The following is a 20,022-nucleotide window of genomic DNA, read 5'->3' as shown; positions in this document are numbered from 1 at the left end:
CCTGACCAGGAATTGAACCATAACCTCCTGGTTCATAGGTTGATGCTCAACCGCTGAGCCACAGTGGTAAGGCATGGCCACATTTTAGATTGGCATCTTTTGGTTTGTTTTGTTTAAATTATTTATTTATTGGGGTGACATTGGTTAATAAAATCATAGGTTTTAGATGTAACAGTTATATAATACATCATCTATATATTATATTGTGTGTTCACCACCCCAAGTAAAATGATTTTCCGTGTCCTTGATGTGATACTAAACGTTTTAAGGAGTTACTAAAGGACAGCACTTCTGTATTATTTAACTTGACACTCCAGGATAGGATAGCTCCAGAGGTCAGGCAACCAGGAGCTTGCTTGGGTCCTTGTACATTTCAGAATCTAATTCAGTCTCTAGGACCAGCATCTAATTCAGGACAATTTCCCAGAGTCCTTAGGATACCTGCTAGGTTTTGTGAAATAACTGTGGAGGTGGGGTTCTGGGTCCACCTCGGAAGAATGATGGGGCTATAGGCTGTTGCCACCACACCTGCTTATTATACAAACACTGGTGGCCCAGTGCATGAAATTCGTGCACATTAAAAGGGAATTAATTAGAGGAAATATTTTAATATTGCTATTTGCCCTTTCTCTATAATAGAAGTGTCAAAGATGAAACAAAATTAGTAAAATGTATATGAAAATCTTCCTCCTGTCATAGTCTGGGGCATGCCACAGGACCCAGAGTCAAGTCCCTGCCCACCTGAATGCACCTCGAAATCGCACGAGACCCAGACCCGGCCAGCCCCATCCCCATCAAGCCCCGCCAGATAGGGGGTGCAGCCTGAGGTCCCCCGCCCTGGCCCCACTCGTTACAGCTTGTTACGGGAAACCCGCCTCCCCTATGGCTGCAGCCATTTTGTGTTACAGGAACCCTGCCTCAGCTGTGGGTGCAGCCATCTTGTGATGGTGTGACGGAGTGAGGGTCAATTTGCATGTTACTTCTTTATTATATTGGATTTGTTTATCTTCCCTGGCCAGTGTGTTCAGTGGTTAGAGCATCATCTCACACACGTAAGGATGGTAGGTTTGATTCCTGGTTGGGGGCGGGTTTGCCTGGGTTGCAGGTTCCATCCCCAGCCCTGCTCTGGGCTTGTGCTGGAGGCAACCAACTGATGTGTCTCTCTCAAATACATGTCTTCCCTTCCCCCCACCTTCCATTCTTTCTAGATATAGATGGAAAAGATATCCTCAGGTAAGGATTAACAACAACAAAAACATTCATTGATTTCACACATGCTAACTTGGGCATGTTTCTTTTCCAACAGCAAGTGCCATGAACATAATATTCCAATTAGTGAGAGGTCAGAAAGATGATCATCACATTGTAAGCATAATGATTTGTGGTGTAAACTTATGTAACTGCATGCCATAGGTGGTCTGGTTTCAAGAACAAAAGAAAGAAACCTGATTCTATTGTGTTAAAACATCCCAAACTACACAGAGGTCAGGCTTAAAATCCTGATTCTTGCTCTAGCTGGTCTGGCTCAGTTGGTTGGAGCATCGTCCCATACACCAAAAGGTGGGTGGTGGGTTCAGTTCCTGATCAGGGCACATACCCAGGTTTCATGTTTGATCCCCAGTTGGGATACCTGCAGAAGCAACCCAGTGTTTTTCTCTCTCTCCCTCCTGCCCTCCCTGTTTCTCTCTAAAAAGAAAAAAAGAGAAAAAAAAGATCCTGATTCTTCACTCCACTCTTTCCTTCCTTTGGTTTCTTTTTCAGAGAGGCTGGGCTGGTAACAATTAGGCGTCACTTTTGCCCAGGTTTGAATCATAAATGAGGTCGCAGGAACAGCTTTGTGCAGCCTTTAACAGCTTTTGTTTAAAGTTAGATTGGTAGGGGTCTACGATTTTTTTAAAGGTTTCTGCTCATCCAGAAGACCCCTGTGTCCATTAATGAGATGGATTACCTGGAATTCAAGACCAGAGCAACTGGCTTCTGAGCGGCTAGATTGGGTGACAGATTTGGGCTCACACTAAGACAAGCAAGGCCAGTTTTTTTCCCCCCCTGCAAAGGAGTGTTGACTCCAGTTTTTATTTTTTTATTATTATTTTTTTCAATATATTTTTATTGATTTTAGAGAGGAAGAGAGAGAGAGATGGAAACATCAATGATGAGAATCACTGATCGGCTACCTCGTGCACACCCCACCCTGGGGATCGAGCCCTCAACCCACGCATTTGCCCTTGACTGGAATTGAACCTGGGACCCTTCAGTCTGCAAGCTGACACTCTGTCCACTGAACCAAACCAGCCAGGGCTTCCCTTGTAATAACCAGAGTCCAGTATTTATGTACAGTTCTTTTTTTCTTTTGAAGTAATGCACTATATATATATATATATATATATATATATATATATATATATATATATAAAACGCCCACTGCGGCCAGTGAACTGGTCGGATTGGGGGGTGTGGCTGGCCAGCCAACCTCCCTCGGCCCCTTCCCTCAGCCAGCCTTGCCCCTTATGGGCTTCTCCCACCCCGATCAAGGGTGAGGTGGCTGGCCAACCCTGCCCCTGATAGCCCCCCCATCCCAATAGGGCGTGGGGCTGGCTGGCCAACCATCTGCGGCCCCTTGCTCCAGCCAGCCCTGCCCCCAAAGGACCCCCCCCCCCCCCCCCGCATCGGCTCACGGCCCCTTCCCCCCAGCCAGCTCTGCCCCCATCAGCCCCCACCACCCCATCCGGGAGCAGGACCAGCTGCCCACTACCTACAGCCCCTCCCCACGGCCAGCCCCAACTCCCGATCAGCCCCCACCACCCCATAGGCCCGCACCCCCTCCCCCCAGCCAGCTCCACCCCTGATTGGCCTCCCCCACACCAATCTGGTGGGGCTGGATAGCCAACCTCCCCAGCCCCTCCCTCAGCCACTGACCACCAATCGGCCGCCCCATCCCATTTGGGGGGCAGGCCCGCTGGCCAATTGCCTGAAGCCCCTCCCCCCAGCTGGCGCAGCCCTGATCGACCTGCCAACCTCCTGCATCTCCTCCTGACAGGCCCAGACCCAATCCGCCAATTGGGGCTGAGCCAGCTGGATCCCAATGTGCACGAATTCGTGCACTGGGCCTATAGTGTGTGTGTGTGTGTGTGTGTGTGTGTGTGTGTGTGTGTATTGATATCAGAGAGGAAGGGAGATGGGGGAGAGAGAGAGAGAAACATCAGTGATGAGAGAGAATCATTGATCAGCTACCTCCTGCATGCCCCACACTGGGGATTGAGCCCACAACCCAGGCATGTGCCCTGACCGGGAATCAAACCCTGACCTCCTGGTTCATAGGTTGATGCTCAGCAACTGAGCCACGCCGGCCGGGTCACAGGTCTTGAGAATATACTATTCAGTGAGTTCTGACCACTGCATACACTCAACCCCTACCAAGATGTAGACCATGACCAACACCCAGAAAGCGCCCTTGGGCCCCTTTCCAGGTGTTCCTTTCCACCATTCCCCAGAAGCAATAGCTGTTCGGAATTTTTTCTCATTTATTAGTATTACCTGTTCTAGAACTTCATATAGGAAACTGTTTATTTATTGATACTCAGTTGCCCCAAATGTAGCCAGTCAGAGCCCTCACAAGTCAGCTCCTTGTTCTTTGGACAAGACTGCATCAGTCTCTTGAACATTTTCTGACACTGCAGCTTGACCCAGGCCCACCCAGGTACAGTTCCTGTTTCAGGTGCTGAATCAGCCACTTATCCCAGGAGTTAGTAGGTTTTAGACAATATCAATCCTACAAAAGCCTTGGTTAAAAAGGTCAGCCATCTGGAACCTTGGTTAGACAACTTCTTTATTTTTTGAAAACTGTTATTTTTAAAGTCTCTACATTTGGTATTTGTGTTGGAGGAGGGATGTGAGATGAGTAGATGATATAGGTATATAGTGAAGTATTTGCTCCTGAGCCTCATCGGGTGTAGAGGGGAGGAGTTTGTCCTTCAGGGTGTGCTAGCTGGCCAAGTCGAAGGGAATGGGACTTGCAGGCCATGTCCAACACTGTCCCAGCAGCTAGCCTGTGGGCCTGGCATGGAGAAGGTGCACACTGAATACATGTTGAACAAATATGCTTTTATTTTTTTTAAATATATTTTTATTGATTTTTTTACAGAGAGGAAGGGAGAGGGATAGAGTTAGAAACATAGATCAGCTGCCTCCTTCACATCCCCTACTGGGGATGTGCCCGCAACCGAGGAACATGCCCTTGACCGGAATCAAACCTGGGACCTTTCTTTCAGTCTGCAGGCCAATGCTCTATCCACTGAGCCAACCCGGTTAGGGCTGAACAAATATGCTTTTAAACACCAGCCTTCTTTATCAGATTGATGAAGTTACAGCATAGTAATGGCTAGGAGTGGTGGTTTTTTTACCACGGGTCCTCACTGTTAGGTAAGCTGTGATTTCTCATGGTCTGCTTCTTGGTAGTTTAGAATTGGTTTTCTGAGCTTTGGTTTGATTTTTAGATTACCTTCCATGGCTGCACTTTTGTAAGACTGCTTAGGCATTTAAAAAAAAACATGGAAATTTTTAAACATGCACAAATGAATTCCAATATATGCATCCCCTAGCATCAACAGTTGTCAACATTTTGCAATCTTTTTTTATCCTTCTCTGACTCACTGGAGTATTTAAGAGCAAATATCAGGCATGTACTTTCAACCATAAAATTTTCTTAAATGTGTATCTAATAAGTAAAGACATTCTTTTCAAACACAACCACAATATCATTTGTCCCTAACTGAATAATGATAATTCATTATTACTACAGGATGCAATTTTGCATGCATATCACTCAGCACTAGGCTTCCACAGCAGCCTGCTGGTATAGATCCAGCTTCACGCTTTCCTTAGGTTGACATACTCACTTCACAATTCTCCTGCAGAGGGAGAGGGGCTGCTTCCTGTTTGCAGGTATAGAAGGAAGCTCCAAAGAAATTTTAAGACCACACTGGTAGTAGCTGGGCAAGCAGGGTTTCAGGCCCAAGTCTGTGCAGAAGCTCCCACTTGGTAATGACCGAGTGGCTCATCATCAAGGGCCCACCAGAGCCAGAAGCTGAGTCCAGGGAATAGTCATTCACTCCTCCCTTTCCTACTTGTGCCTTATCATGAAGCCTGTGAACCCCACCTGTTACCTTGCCTGGCATTTGCTGCAGGGGCATTTGGCCTCCCGTTTCATCCTTAGATTTTCAAGTTATTTGGAACCTTACATTTTTCTTCTCTAGCCCTAGCTGGTTTGGCTCGGTGGATAGAGTGTCGGCCCTGGGACTGAAGGGTCCTGGGTTCAGTTCCAGGCAAGGGCATGTACACATTGGTTGCAGGCTCGATCCCTGGCCCTGGTTGGGCCATGTGCAGGAGGCAACCAATCAGTGTGTCTCTCTCACATCAATGTTTCTCTCTCTGTGTGTCTGCCTCTCCCTTCTGCTCTCTCTAATAATCAATGAAAAAATATCCTCAGGTGAGGATTAACAAAACAAAACTAAAAAAACCTACAAATAAATAAATTGAATTTAAAATGATTTAAAATATTTTTTTTCTTTAAATAGTATAAAGTTTGGTTTGTATCCTCCCTTTTTATTTTTATTTTTTATTTTATTTTTTTAAAATATATTATTGATTTTTCACAGAGAGGAAGGGAGAGGGACAGAGAGCCAGAAACATCGATGAGAGAGAAACACCGACCAGCTGCCTCCTGCACACCCCCTACCGGGCATGTGCCCGCAACCAATGTACATGCCCTTGACCGGAATCGAACCTGGGACCTTTCAGTCCGCAGGCTGACGCTCTATCCACTGAACCAAACCGGTTTCGGCTGTATCCTCCCTTTTTAAAAAATTGATTTTAGAAAGGGAGAGGGAGAAACATCAGTAGGTTGCCTTCCATACCCTGCAATCTAGGTGTGTGTCCTGACCAGGAATTGGACCTGAAACCCAAATCCTTTGGTGTACTGGACAATGCTCCAACTAACTGAGCCACAATAGCCAAGGCGTGGAACCTTTACATTTTCAACTCTGTTACTAGGTACTCCTAAAACATTGTGGAAATTCTTGTTTTGGCCAATCATGTCGACATTTATCCTAAAAGTGAGTGCCTTTCCAGGATGAGGATGAGCCTGCTGCCCTGGCTAGTGACTGGCTTAGATTGACAGAGCTAGCTGTTAGGGTGGTTGTATGCAGTGGGTATACTTATCTGTTCCATGTTGTGCTGACGGGTTTTTTGTTGTTTACTCATTTGGGAGATTTCTGTGTGGACCAGAGTGTTTACACAGAGTGGGGGTTGAGTAGTTTGTAGTCAAAATTATAATTATAGCTGTTTGTCCCGAAGACTTCTGTTGTGCGTTTCAGTTGTCTCAGCCTCTCCAAGGATGAACCCATAGGTGTGTCTTCGTGGTGCAGTGGTCACATCTACCTGATGTTTCAGAAGGTTCTTGCCTTCCCAGTTTATAGGATCCTTTTAGAGCCCTCCCTGTCTCTTGCTTCTTCCATCTCCATTACCCTTAAGGACCAGAATCCCTCTTTTCCTTTATATTTGTAAAAATTGGCATACTTTATATAAGAAAGGATGAAAGAAGATAGAAGAAGTAAAAATTAACTGAGTGTGGGCCTGAAGTGAGATTTTGCTTCTAGAAACCAGCTCTTTTAATTTTTAGGGAACTTTGTAATTAATTAGTTGTTTGTACCTTAGCTTAATGGTGGTTACTTGGAAATAAATGTGTCCTGCTGTGTTAATGGGGCTTCTTATGAGTCAGCGCTGCTGTCCTGCTCTAAAATTCATTCATCTATGAAATTTGAAACTAAAAAGATTTTCTGATTTTATAGATAGCTGAAGTATTGATAACACCAAGGAAATCTGTCACAATTTGAAAATACAAGCAAAATTTGATTTCCAGACACTACAGAAAAAGAAGTAAAAATGGTAAGAAACTTTTTCTTTAATCATAAGTACTATTTCTTCATACATGTACAGATGTTTGTAGTATTGCCTCAATATATTTGATTCTATTTTTCATTTAACTTGAATTCTTCTACATAGTGTAACAATTCAAATAATATAGAAATGTAAGTGACCACTTCCCCCACTGTCTAGAGAAAGAACAACTGTTAAGTTTAGTTGTCCTTTTCCGAGTGTTCATATGCAGGGCTGGGCAAAAATGGGTTTACAGTTTTATGTGAAACACAGTTTATCCTTGTATTATTATTTAATAATTATTGTATTACAACTATAAACCTACTTTTGTCCACCCCTATACAGTAGTCCCCCCCCCCCCATCGCACCTTTGCTTTCTGCGGTTTGAGTTACCCCTTGTCAATCGCAGTCCAAATATATTATATGGAAAATTCCAGAAATGATTCAAATTCACCTCACTTCATCTCATCACGTAGGCATTGGGTCATCATCACCTCACAAGAAAATGAGGAAGGGTGAGTACAGTACAATGAGATACTTTCAGAAAGAGAGAAATACCACATTTACATAACCTTTATTGTAATATATTATTTTATTCATTGTTAATCTCTTACTGTGCCAAATTTATAAATTACACTTTATCATAGGTATGTATGCATAGGGAAAAAACAGTATATAGAGGGTTTAGTACTATCCGTAGTTTCAGACATCACTGGGGGTCTTGGAATGTATCCTCCGCGGATAAGGGGGGACTACTATACTCTTATTTTCACACAAATGATAAAGCATCATTTTGAGTTATGTAGCCTGAAAGATAAGCAGTGGGTTGCTTGGTCTCTTCACATTGTTTTTAACTGAATTTTCACATTTCCAGCGTCCGTTGCGAATTTTTGTGAATGATGATCGCCATGTGATGGCAAAGCATTCTTCTGTTTATCCAACCCAAGAGGAACTGGAGGCAGTCCAGAACATGGTGTCCCACACAGAGCGGGCTCTCAAAGCTGTGTCTGATTGGATTGATGAGCAGGAGAAAGGCAGCAGTGAACATGCTGAGTCTGAGAACCTGGACGCGCCCCCGGAGGATGAGAACAAGGAAGGGGCCGGGTAAGTTTGAGGTTTTGTTGTGGTTTTTGTTTTTCTACTTTCTAGGGAGACAGACTAGTCTAGAGCTGAGCATTTCCTTTCTGAAGAAACTCCAGCCTTTCTGGGTTCTGGCCAGACTGAATCCCTCACATAGCATGTGTTGATCTGTCCTTCAGGGAGCAAAAGACGGAGCATATGACCAGAACCCTGCGGGGTGTAATGCGCGTTGGCCTTGTGGCAAAGGGCCTCCTGCTCAAGGGGGACTTGGACTTGGAGCTGGTGCTGCTATGTAAGGAGAAACCCACAACTGCCCTCCTGGACAAAGTGGCTGACAACCTGGCCATCCAGCTCGCTGTGAGTTTGACCACCTCCACTGGGTGGGGCAGAGGAAGAGATACCCAACTGTGACATGTGCCAAAAGACATACTCTAAACCCACCCTTATACCTGCTGTACTCACACCTTCTCAATAGGTAATGGACAGGGTGCTGCAGAGCCACTTGGGATCTGAGGACAATGGCTGGGTGACTGCAGTCGTGCCCAGACACTGTGGCTTCGAGGAAGGACCCAGTACCTACCATATACTAGGCTGTTCTGTTCTAGGGCTTCAGTAGGCTTGAATTTCACATCCAGACTCCATTGAATGGGTGGTTGGGGGATGGATGAATAGATAGTATAATTAACTCTTTCCCTCTGATCTAAACCTGGACATCATCAAAACCCTTTTAAGATCCTATTTTTTTCTTAATCCTTACCCCAAGGCATGTTTTTGAATTTTAGAGAGGAGAAGGGATAGAGACATCAATTGGTTGCTTCCCAAATTCGTCCCTACAGGGGATGGAACCCACAACTTACGAATGATTAGGAAACAAACACACAATCATTTGGTATAGAAGGTAAAACTCCAACCAACCAAGCCACTCCGCCAGGGCCAGACATACATTTTACATGTGTCATTTCATCTTCACAATGCTCCTTGTAGATAGGGCTTTATCAACAAGGTATTTGGAAAGAATAACGGACACCGGCACCCCTAGCTGCTGATTTCTGGGGCTTCAGAACTTCCACACATCACTGCAACCGGCTGCCTCCTGGATTTAATGACAGGATTAGCAAAAACAAAAGTAAAACTCATTCCTTAGAAATACCATTCAGTTTTTTAAGTCCTTATTCGAGGATATGCTTATTGATTTTAGGGGTGGGGGTGTGCATTGATGTGAGAGGGAACATCAGTTGGTTGCATTCTTTCCCATGTGACTGACAATTTGGAATTCAGGACAAAGGGCAGAATTGAAATGTGGAGTGAATGCAGTGCAGTAGGTAATTCTGGGGTGCTATTTAAGATGAAACCCTAGCTTTTCTGTTTTAGTAGTAAGTAATTTTAAGTTAACTTTATCCTTGTCTATTAAAAGCATATTATTTGAAGAAAATTAAGCTGATGAAAATGTTTCTAAAGGAAGGACTTTTTTTAAAATTCCTTACTGATGTTTTTTAGAGAAGGGGAGAGAGAGACAGAGACAGATATCAATGTGAAAGGGAAACATTGATGTGAACCCAGGCATGTGAACCAGCATTACCTTCAGTGCATGGGACAATGCTCAACCAACTGAGCAGCAGAATAATTTTTTTATATATAAAGAGTGGGTCTTTAGAGAAAGATGCAAATAAACTACATTTTTATTTATTTAGATTGGTAGGTTGTGGCTTTTTTGTTTTGTTTTTTGTTTAAAACAACACAGATTTACTATCAGTTCTGGAGGTCAGAAGTCCTGTATAGGTCTCTGTGGGCCAAAATCTGTGGGCTGTAGAGGAGAAACTGTATCCTGTCATTCAGGTTGTTGACATAATTCGGTTCCTTGTGGTGGCAGGACTAAGTTTCCTGCCTTCTTGCTGGCTGTGTCAGCGGAGGGTCATTCCCAGCACATAGAGGCCACTGCTGTATTCTATGACTGAGGCTTCCTTCTTCTTCAAAGCCAGAAACCTTGGGTGGAATCACTTTCATACTTCACATATGTGCTCCTCCTCCTGTCTCATCACTAGATGAATGGGGTTTTGTTGTTGTTGTTTGTTTTTGACTGGGGCAGATTTGCACGCACGCACCCAGGAGATATATGGCAGTTTCTGGGGACAGTTTTGGTTGTCACAGTGTGAAGAGTAGAGTGCTACTGACATCTATTGGGTAGAGGGTGGAGGTATGCGTATGCTGCTCATCACCTTACAGTGCACAGGACAGCCCCACTCTCAGAATGATCCGGCCTGAAGGCCAGTACTTGCAGAGGAGCAAAAACCCCAGTTTAGATTTTTGGAAGTACAGTTGTCTTCCCTACATTTGATACTTTTAAAAAATTATAAAAGCTTGACTTTCCTTCATCAAGGCATGTAAACTGGTATTAAAAAAAACAGAAGTCAGACCGTTGTGACCATCCTTATAGACACATGCATTTGCAGTGAGGACGTGCTTTAATATGCACCACATGACAAACTATTTCACTGCACATTGTTTTCACTCCACACACTGGTGGCTGCTCATCCTGGTGCGTGAATAGTGGCGCCTAGATGCTCACTTTGTGCTGCGTGCTGAGCTTTCCATGCAGAGTCCAGTTTAAGCCTCCTGCAGCCTTGTGGTGTAGGTCATGTCATTAAGCCCATTTTACAAATTAGAAACCACAGTGTTTTGGGAGTTTGTTAAAGACTTTTTAATTGATTTTTTTAGAGAAAGAAAAACATCAATGTGCCCTGACCCAGGAATTGACTCATCAACCTTTCAGTGCACAGGACAATGCCCAGTCAACAGAACCACACCTGCCAGGGCTAGAAATAAGTCATAATTAGATTAAGTGATTTGTCCAAAGTCATGCAACTAGCACATGACAAAATGAGGATTCACGCTCTCGTCTCCTCCCAGACCCTAAACTCTTGCATGTTGCATTATTAAGCTTCCTATGAAAATCACTTATTTGTCTATGAAGTACCGGAAAATAGCCATAGACCTTGCCAATTAGAGGGAGGTCCTGACCCCCTAGATGAAGGGTCTGCTGTTCATCATACCCCAAGATGTTGGCCTGTCTTCTGCAATAACCAGTGGGGCTAACTAGAAGTGTTGATACCCTTGAGGAGAAAGTATTTTGAAAATTGCATTTTCTTTTTTTAGGCTGTTACAGAAGATAAGTACGAAATACTCCAATCTGTCGATGATGCTGCGATAGTGATAAAAAACACAAAAGAGCCTCCATTGTCCCTGACTATCCACCTGACATCCCCCGTTGTCAGAGAAGAAATGGAGAAAGTATTAGCTGGAGGTAGGGAGGCTGAGAAGGCCAGCAGGACTTTGGAAACTTGGTGTTCCCTCACTACTCAAATGTGCTATTCAGTTTTAGACTGCGTTGATAAAAGGATACTGGTGTAGCTTTGCCCACTTTTACTCTGAGATCACATCTCCTGTTTGGTACTGGGAGTTTGATCAAACAGTTGCACTAAAAGTGAGTAGCACTTTTCAGAGGATTGCACCATTTTGGTTTGTCTTAATCCTTGAATGCTGTCATCAGTGTTACAGTTGGTTTTTCTGTTGAGCCATTCTCTTCTATGGCCTTGAAAAAGTATGTCCAGGGTGATGTTACAGTTTTTTGATTATGGAAGACAACCAGATGGCTTCTGCATAAACATCACGATGGAGTTGTACTAGCAGCTTGTGGTGCAGCAGAACTGAGGGCTTCTTCATTTGTCTTCCTTCCATTGGCTGCTTTGATCAGCTCAGTAATTGAAATGCAAAGAGCTGATACAAAGTGAAATGCAAAGAGCCGATACAAAGTTAAACAGTTGTGTGGTTTTTCAAAAAATAAAAGCTCAGACACTAATAATGCTTTCACAACTCAGAGTCCTCCCAGGGCTTTCCTCTTGTGTGAATGTTTTTTATCACAAACATCACACCACAAATAAAGGGAACAGGCCTTATCCAAATCCCTGATACACACAGGGCGGAAACTACAAACACGCCAGTTTTGCTGCAGCATGGACTCACACTTAGCACCCTTGTTGCTGTTCTTTGATTCCTTTGGTTCTGATAACCTGAATCCAACTACCAAAGCCCTTTTAGTTTATCAGTTTAGGGAAGCTGGACCTTTGACCAACAGGACTCTCTCTGTCAAGGGCTGGGGCTAGGGCAGTCCTGCCTGGTGGGTGGAGGTGGTCCCCTTTGCTGCAGATGCCTTGGGATGGCTGTTGTGGGAAGCAGTGAGGGAGTTCATTTTGACTCCCCCATCACTGTTTTGTTTTTGTTTTTTGTAGGGGTTTTTTTTTTCTATTAAAAATTATAATACAGCTAATTTATTGGGAGATAATGGGGAGGAAGCATGGTAACAGTCTATTAGAAGATAGGACCCACCTATCTATTCCCTCCCCTATGGGATTATTCCTTGTAGAGTAACTTCCCACTTGTATTTTCATTTTTTGTTTTTGTTTTTGTTTTTGGAGGGGCCTCCAATTTTTGCAAGTTCCTCTCTAGGCAGAGTTGACATACTCTGGCTTCTCCTTCCCTGGTCCAGGGTAGAGATGACTTGAGATTCTGGGAACCTCCACTACTCTTTAGGAAGCTGCCACATCCCCTTTCCACCTGACAGAAACCCCTTGGTCAAACTGTGCCTTGTCTTCTTATTCCATCCATGAATAGAAACGCTATCAGTCAACGACCCCCCGGACGTCCTGGATAGGCAGAAATGCCTTGCTGCCTTGGCGTCCCTCCGACACGCCAAGTGGTTCCAGGTTTGCATTTTGTTCTTCTATTTGTCTTTTGGTAGAGAATTCCTAAGTTTTAACGTGGCTAACTTGCACTGTAAAGTTTCAGTAATGTTGACCAATGCCGTGCAGAGTTTAGCACCTGCAGGCATGCAGTTGCTAATGCAGCACGCATAAACCAATTGACCATCCCCCAAGGAGGCTTGTGACTGAGTAGGTGGGTTGCTGCTGCTTTGTGCCAAGAGTAACATTATTGTCGTCCATACAGTGGCATTACTGCCAACCACACACTTGATGGTTGTGGATGTTTATCCTTTACCCTGGACAAAGTAGCACCCTGAGACTTGTGTTGTTCATGTTTGCCTTGTGTTCTGGAGGTGCCTTGGTGTAAAGATCCTGTGCTTTGTTCCTCTAGGCCAGAGCCAATGGGCTGAAGTCTTGTGTTATTGTCATCCGGGTCCTGAGGGACCTGTGCACCCGAGTGCCCACCTGGGGTCCTCTAAGAGGATGGGTAAGGCACCTTCTAGCTATGGCCACCTGGGGATTGTGTACCAGGGACCTTCTTCCATAGCCTAGGAATATCTTCTGGTATCGGTGCTAGAGTGGCCCTTTGGGGTGTGGCTGATGTGTCCCCATCCTAGCTGCTTATTGAGCAACTACTGTATGCCACATCCTGGGTGGAAGGTGAAAGTAAGACCAGGACCCCCATCGCTGTTGACCAGGTACACAGCTCAGCCTAGGGAGGGGGCTATCACATACTGTGACATGCTCAGCTCCATGTTGAAGCCTTTGTGGCTACTCTTGGCCAGCAGTTAGCAAATAGGCCTACAGGCCAATTCTGGCCAGCTGCCTGTTTTACAGCACATCCTTAAGGATGTTTTTGTAATTTTGAATATAAGTACCTACAAAATAGCTTTAACTTGGCCTCCTGGCCAATGTGGCTGAAAAGATTGAATGTCTGGCCCTTTAAGGAAAAGTTGCTGAGCCCTGCTCTACGTGTCCTATATTGGCTTAGCCCTGACGTGAACTTGAATGGCTATGACTTTCCATGCCAACCCCTCCTCACACATACACAGTGACAGCTCCTCAGCATTGGCCAACCCCCTCCCCCCAACCCCACCCAGACATGGGCTAACTATCCCTCTTGCCTTTCAGCCCCTTGAGCTTCTCTGTGAAAAGTCCATCGGCACAGCCAACAGACCCATGGGTGCTGGCGAAGCCCTGCGGAGAGTGCTGGAGTGCCTGGCGTCAGGCATCGTGATGCCAGGTTGGGGCCTTGTGCTTTGCAAGTTACAGGAAAAGGACAGGGATCAAGGCCCTGAGGCCACTTCCTGGCGGGTCCCCTGACCGGGTTAGGGCAGCAGCAGCTCCATGTCCCTATAGGGCTAACGCATGTGACTACCCTCTTGCACCATCATATCCAGCCCTGTGCCGGCTCCGCAGCTGTGACTCAGGGCGGATCCAGGGCACTGGTGACCCACTCCCATGTGAGCTCCTTGCTCTGAGACACATGTGGATTATTTCTCTCATGGGCTGGATGCTGAGTGGGTCACCGAGCTCAGCGTGTTTTCCAGAGCTGGGTGTGGATGGGGCGCGGGGGGTAACGCATCTGGTTCCCTCAGCCAGTACAACTCTTCCGAGACACTAAACGATAATCCTCTGCATATCTTCCTTGTTTCCTGCCTTCAGATGGTTCTGGCATTTATGACCCTTGTGAAAAAGAAGCCACTGATGCTATTGGGCATCTAGACAGACAGCAACGGGAAGATATCACACAGAGTGCGCAGGTATAGTCATCGCCATTGCCACCGTGAGCCCTTACCCAGTCTGTAATCACTGGCTTCTAGTTCCATTACTGGGTATTCTCAGGGTCGCCACTGGACAGTAGGCTCAGGTTGGGACTGAAGGCGAAGGGATTGTGCCTGATACAGGACGCCCCAATCTGGGCTGCTTCTTTCCCCTGGCGCCACGCGTGGTTGTAGCCTGCTCCTCAGCCTGCTCAAGTGTTGTTTTCAGACACTGAGTTCAGTGGGGAGATGTATTTGCTATTTAGACTTTTCCAGGGTTCCTTCCCTTGCAGGCCCATCACGTGGCTCCGTGTGGCAACCAGTCCCCAGATTGGGGTCTCCTGTATTCCTCTTGAGGCGGGTGGTCACAGGCTGGCCTTCCCCCACAGCAAGGCTGGGTCCTGGCAGTCAGGCCCTCTCCTGGCTGTTGGGGGACCCCTTGCTATTGTAGGGGAGACCATTAGCAACCCCTCAGCTCCTGCCCCTTCCAGAAGGCATTAGCAAGCATACACACCTTGGCCAGGCACACAGGACGGCTGAGTCAGGTTCCTGTTCCACTTCCCCTTTTCCAGCATGCTCTGCGACTTGCTGCATTTGGCCAGCTGCATAAAGTCCTGGGTATGGACCCTCTGCCTTCTAAGATGCCCAAGAAACCAAAGAATGAAAACCCAGTGGACTACACGGGTAAGTCTGCCAAGGGTTCCAGGTTGGGCAGTGACCTTGTGAGCCCCTCACAGAGCACCAGACTAGACTCTTAGCTGCTTCTGTCCTGATGTCTTCTTTCAGTTCAAATCCCCCCCAGTACCACCTACGCCATTACGCCAATGAAACGCCCAATGGAGGAGGATGGAGAGGAAAAGTCTCCCAGCAAAAAGAAGAAGAAGATTCAGAAGAAAGGTACAGGCATCCGTTCCTCGGCCTTTTTTTATCTTCCATCTGTCTCCATTTAAGGTTAACCACAATGTAGGGAGACACCTGAATTTTTTCAGACATATTTAAGTCATCTTTAAAATGGTTAAGTATATCATATGGGTACAGAACGCAAGTGGGGGGGATGTGCCCCTACTGGTGACCCCAGCGGTGGCATGTATCTGGGAGCAGCATAGACAAGGCCTTGCAGCTGCCCAATCCATCATATCCTGTTAATGAAAGGCCATATCAGAAGTGATTCCCTCCCCGGTTCAGAACTTACTGATGTTTCAGAGTGATGTTGGTGGTCTTTCTCTAGAGGAGAAGGCAGAGCCTCCCCAGGCTATGAATGCCCTGATGAGGCTGAACCAGCTGAAGCCCGGGCTGCAGTATAAACTGGTTTCCCAGGCGGGGCCGGTCCATGCCCCCATCTTCACCATGTCTGTGGAAGTAGATGGCAGCTCATTTGAGGCCTCCGGACCATCCAAAAAGACTGCCAAGCTGCATGTGGCTGTTAAGGTACGGTAGCTGGTGGCATTATCCAACCCATGCTTTTCCTTCAGACAGCAAAAACACTTTATTCATCTAGGGTTTTTCAGAGTTGTCGTCTCCCATTTAAGTCCTAGCGCAAACACTATGAGGCTTAGGGAGGGTATACAAACAATGAAATGGTTAGATTTTTCTAATGTTTGTCAAGTTACATGTGGCAAGAATGCCTTTGTCAGCATGGCTGACAGGCAGAAGGTGTCCACACATAGTTGGGCATGTGGGGAGCAAAAGGAAACAACACCCTGAAATTGCTGGGTGCCACCCTAGGAACTTCTGATTCAGAGTGCCCCAATGCTGAGCCCCATCCCTCACAGGGGTCTTGCGGATCTCCCTCCCAGGTGTTACAGGACATGGGCTTGCCTACTGGTGCTGAAGGCAGAGACTCCAGTAAGGGGGAGGACTCGGCTGAGGAAACTGAGGCCAAGCCAGCTGTCATGGCACCTCCACCCGTGGTAGAAGCCGCTTCGACCCCCACTGCTGCCTTTACTGCGGATCCCACGACCGAGGTGAGCCATGGTGGGCACTGGATAGCCCAACAGGGTAGTGCAGGCAGCCTGTGTCCTGTGAACCTGGACGGTTGCTGGTCCTCATCATTTCCTCCCAAAGGAGTCACCTTCCAGTCTAGGAACCTATAGTGGGAACTGGATGTGAGCCTTTGAGCTACTACCCAGAAGGCTTTGCTGATGTTGACCTAGCACTCAGGGATGTACAGGGGTTACCCTCAGTCAATGATAGGCCATTTCCCAGAAGAAGAGGGTGCAGGTGAAGGTCATCCTATTGCTGGGAGGCTCGCAGATGATTTTCAGAAGCGAGGGTGGTGTGGGACAGCAGGGTACATGGAGTGGGGGGCTGTGATGCGGTAGTGGCTGTCCACCACGTGTTGGACAGCCCTTGGCTGAGTGTGTTGGGTTTGTTTTTTGTTTTTTGTTTTCCCCCTTTTTCTGTTTTCCCTGAGAACATAAAACAGCAGGGGCCGATCCTGACCAAGCATGGCAAGAACCCCGTCATGGAACTTAATGAGAAGAGGCGTGGCCTCAAATATGAGCTCATCTCAGAGACTGGTGGCAGCCATGACAAGCGCTTTGTCATGGAGGTGAGTGATCCTGCAGTGGTTCCTGTGGAGGCCTGGAGTCTTTGGAGAGTCCCTTTGCCCCAGTGGGAGCCTTTGGTTCACCCCTGACACGTGTCTGTTCTTCCAGGTCGAGGTAGATGGACAGAAGTTTCAAGGTGCTGGCTCAAACAAAAAGGTGGCAAAAGCACATGCTGCCCTTGCTGCGTTAGAAAAGCTATTTCCTGATGCCCCTCTCTCCCTGGAAGCCAATAAGAAGAAGAGAGCACCTGTGCCTGTCAGAGGTGGACTGAAATTTGCTGCTAAGGTAACTGGCTGCCCCTGCAATAGCTTAAGCTAGGCATGAATTCCTTCTTCTGTTATCTGAAAGGGAGGCAAATTTAACTTGTCTGTTCTTTCCTGTCCAGCCACATAACCCTGGTTTTGGCATGGGAGGCCCCATGCACAACGAAGTGCCCCCGCCCCCAAACCTTCGAGGGCGGGGAAGAGGAGGGAGCATCCGTGGTCGAGGTAGAGGAAGAGGATTTGGTGGCGCCAACCATGGAAACTATATGAATGCTGGTGAGGAACCTTGTCCTAGACCCATGGGCCTGTCTTGCTCTCTGGGGTGGGGTGTGTGGGGCCCCTAGGGTTGAGCTGCGATGCTGGGAGAGGCAGATGCAGAGGAGACCTGCCTCCAGCCCTGATAACCCTGTCGGTTCCTTTCTAGGCGCTGGGTATGGCAGCTATGGGTATGGAGGCAACTCGGCAACAGCTGGCTACAGTAAGTGTGTTATTTCTCTTGGTCTGAGTTTGGGAAGAAGCTGCAGTGTAGCTCCCATGCCTGAGTTAGGTCAGGGTGGCCCACACCCATCCTCAGTGATTAGATCAGGTGGTCCTCAAGGCCCCCACCCTCCCCATCCTGCAAAAGTGTGATTTACTCTGTAAATGTTAACACACTGTGTGACTTGAAAGTACCTTAAAAGTAAAAAATTTTAAATTTCTCTGCTTTAAGCCATGTGAACGAAGCACCAGTCCTGTGAATATACTTTTCCTGACAATGCACAGCTCTTGTCTTGAGAAGGAGCCTTCATTGGGGGGTTACAGGAGCAGAGAAATCTAAAACATGAATTTCAAATGTGGCGCTCTGTGCCATTTTTCAAAAGAATTCTAATTTTTTTTCTCTGCTCTGTCTCCCCCTTTTGTAGGTGACTTTTTCACAGACTGCTACGGCTATCATGATTTTGGGTCTTCCTAGAGCATCTAAAAGTATTGCACACAAAATCAACTTTTTACTCCAATTTTCTCGAACTCCAAAACCTAAAGTGTCCGTGCTGTGCCCCTGTGCTTCACTGGGTTTCTCAACCGTGGCTTGTCACCGCAGCTTGTCTGAAACTCTTAGCCTGCAGAATTTAAGACAATGGCAGTTTTTATCGTGATTTGCCTTTGAACTTGGTCATATTGAAGTTCACAATAAGTGGAAAACAATTTTCAGAGAATGCATTTTTTGTGCAGAATTGCACAGAATTCTAGAGCCAGCGTTGGTCAGCATCAAGGCAAAAGCCCACCTTTGCTTTTTATGGAAAGCATTACTTTATTTAAGAGACAGATAATGATGCATTTTAATCTACCTTTGTCTTAATTTACAGCAGGTTTTGTATGAATTTTTAACCTTTTAACAAATTCCCAAATCTGGTTGATGCCTTTGATAGTGCTGAAAACTATTTCACCACATCTGAATCCAGAGCAACCGACTTTTTTTTTCCTTTTTCTTTTCTTTCTTTTTTTTCTTTTCTTTTTTTTTTTTTATAAGCATGTAAAACAATGGGAACGGGAACATTGGGGAATTGTATATTGTGCAAAGTTAACCTTTCCTGCCTCTTGTAAATGCTCTGGTGGGTGATTGGGGATGCGACATTCTGTGGCTGGTTTAGCTAGAGGTGAACTCTCAAAGGTATCAAAACTGTGCTTCCATCATTTAGTGCAAGAAATAGACAGGCTTAAGGGGTCAATAATGCAGAATTTTGCAAGTCCTGATTACAGTTGCAAATGAATGGAATTCTAGAATTTTCTTAAATTGAGTTTTTAAAAAATAATCAAGCGGAAAGAGCCTAATATGTAGCTCAATTCTCCGGTGAAAATCTTACCTCAGTAGGGCCTGTACTGCTGGGTGCACAGCTGCGACAGAAGCCCTGGAAGCTTCCGCCCTTCTTACCTTAAGGTACAGGCTTGAGGTTGTGGCTTCTCCCTGTGGAGAGGCACACAGAGGCCCCCCTTTCCTGGTGGGAGTCCCTGGAAACAAATCTGGTTTTATCTCTGGTCAGCAGTTCTTTTTGCAGCAAAGCCTGCCTCTGTGTTGACTTGCAAGATTTTGCGTTTATTCAGGCAAAAACTGGTCAAAACGGTTACTGCATAATTTGTTCCCAGAGGTTTGAAACATTCAGTGAAACTTTTTAAAACTTTGCATGATGTATTTTTTTTTAGAAAGTTATTGTTTGAGAATAATGTCTTTTTATACCAGGAAATAGTTAATCCTGAATGACGTTGAAAACTTCCCCTCTCCTTTATTTTTTTTTAATCAATACATGTTAAAGTAACAAGTCCTAACTACTTGGCGTCTTCATTCATTCCCGTGCTTGTGGAGGGGTGAGGAGGCAGGCACTCAGTGTAGGCCTATGTGGCAGAGTTCTAAGAGGGGACTTGAAGAGGCCCTCCTGTCCTGTCCTCCTTGTGTTTTCTCTCTTTCATTGTGGGACACATCCTTGTCCTTGGCTTTGTGATGGGGATGTTGGTATAGGATGGAGACTGCCCGCCTGAAGAAAAGAAACCCATGGCAGAGATCAGTTCTATCCAAATTATTGTTCAAACAACCCAAGGCACACCACTGTGGGGTGCACATCTTCAGTGGGTGGAAGGCTGGTGAGGACTCCCAAATACACCCAAAAGACGAGGGACCCTTACATGGAACAGGACAGGTTGCGTG

General features: G+C 46.0%; 1 protein-coding gene across 5 annotated transcripts in view; it reads left to right on the top strand.

The window, feature by feature from the left end:
- The window catches only part of ILF3 (interleukin enhancer binding factor 3), a 33,043-nt gene that overhangs the window by 10,139 nt on the left and 2,882 nt on the right, over positions 1-20,022 (top strand). For 4 of the 5 annotated variants that reach the window (XM_028134707.2, XM_054717436.1, XM_028134705.2 and 1 more), the window contains exons 2-17: positions 6,846-6,942; positions 7,808-8,037; positions 8,193-8,370; positions 11,167-11,314; positions 12,682-12,773; positions 13,162-13,257; positions 13,902-14,013; positions 14,436-14,533; positions 15,106-15,217; positions 15,320-15,430; positions 15,762-15,961; positions 16,330-16,497; positions 16,959-17,084; positions 17,191-17,367; positions 17,468-17,621; positions 17,770-17,823. In XM_028134707.2, the coding sequence (XP_027990508.1) occupies positions 6,940-6,942; positions 7,808-8,037; positions 8,193-8,370; positions 11,167-11,314; positions 12,682-12,773; positions 13,162-13,257; positions 13,902-14,013; positions 14,436-14,533; positions 15,106-15,217; positions 15,320-15,430; positions 15,762-15,961; positions 16,330-16,497; positions 16,959-17,084; positions 17,191-17,367; positions 17,468-17,621; positions 17,770-17,823 (2,059 nt within the window). In that variant the 5' untranslated portion in view covers positions 6,846-6,939. Of the gene's footprint in view, positions 1-6,845; positions 6,943-7,807; positions 8,038-8,192; positions 8,371-11,166; positions 11,315-12,681; positions 12,774-13,161; positions 13,258-13,901; positions 14,014-14,435; positions 14,534-15,105; positions 15,218-15,319; positions 15,431-15,761; positions 15,962-16,329; positions 16,498-16,958; positions 17,085-17,190; positions 17,368-17,467; positions 17,622-17,769; positions 17,824-18,247; positions 19,647-20,022 lie in introns of those variants that run through there. The other variant, XM_008158051.3, reaches the window with a different exon arrangement.

Source organism: Eptesicus fuscus, chromosome 6 (assembly GCF_027574615.1).
Source record: "Eptesicus fuscus isolate TK198812 chromosome 6, DD_ASM_mEF_20220401, whole genome shotgun sequence".
NCBI classification, from domain to species: Eukaryota; Metazoa; Chordata; class Mammalia; order Chiroptera; family Vespertilionidae; genus Eptesicus; species Eptesicus fuscus.
Note: the sequence above shows the minus strand (reverse complement) of the source record. Positions and strands in the feature narration are given on the sequence as shown.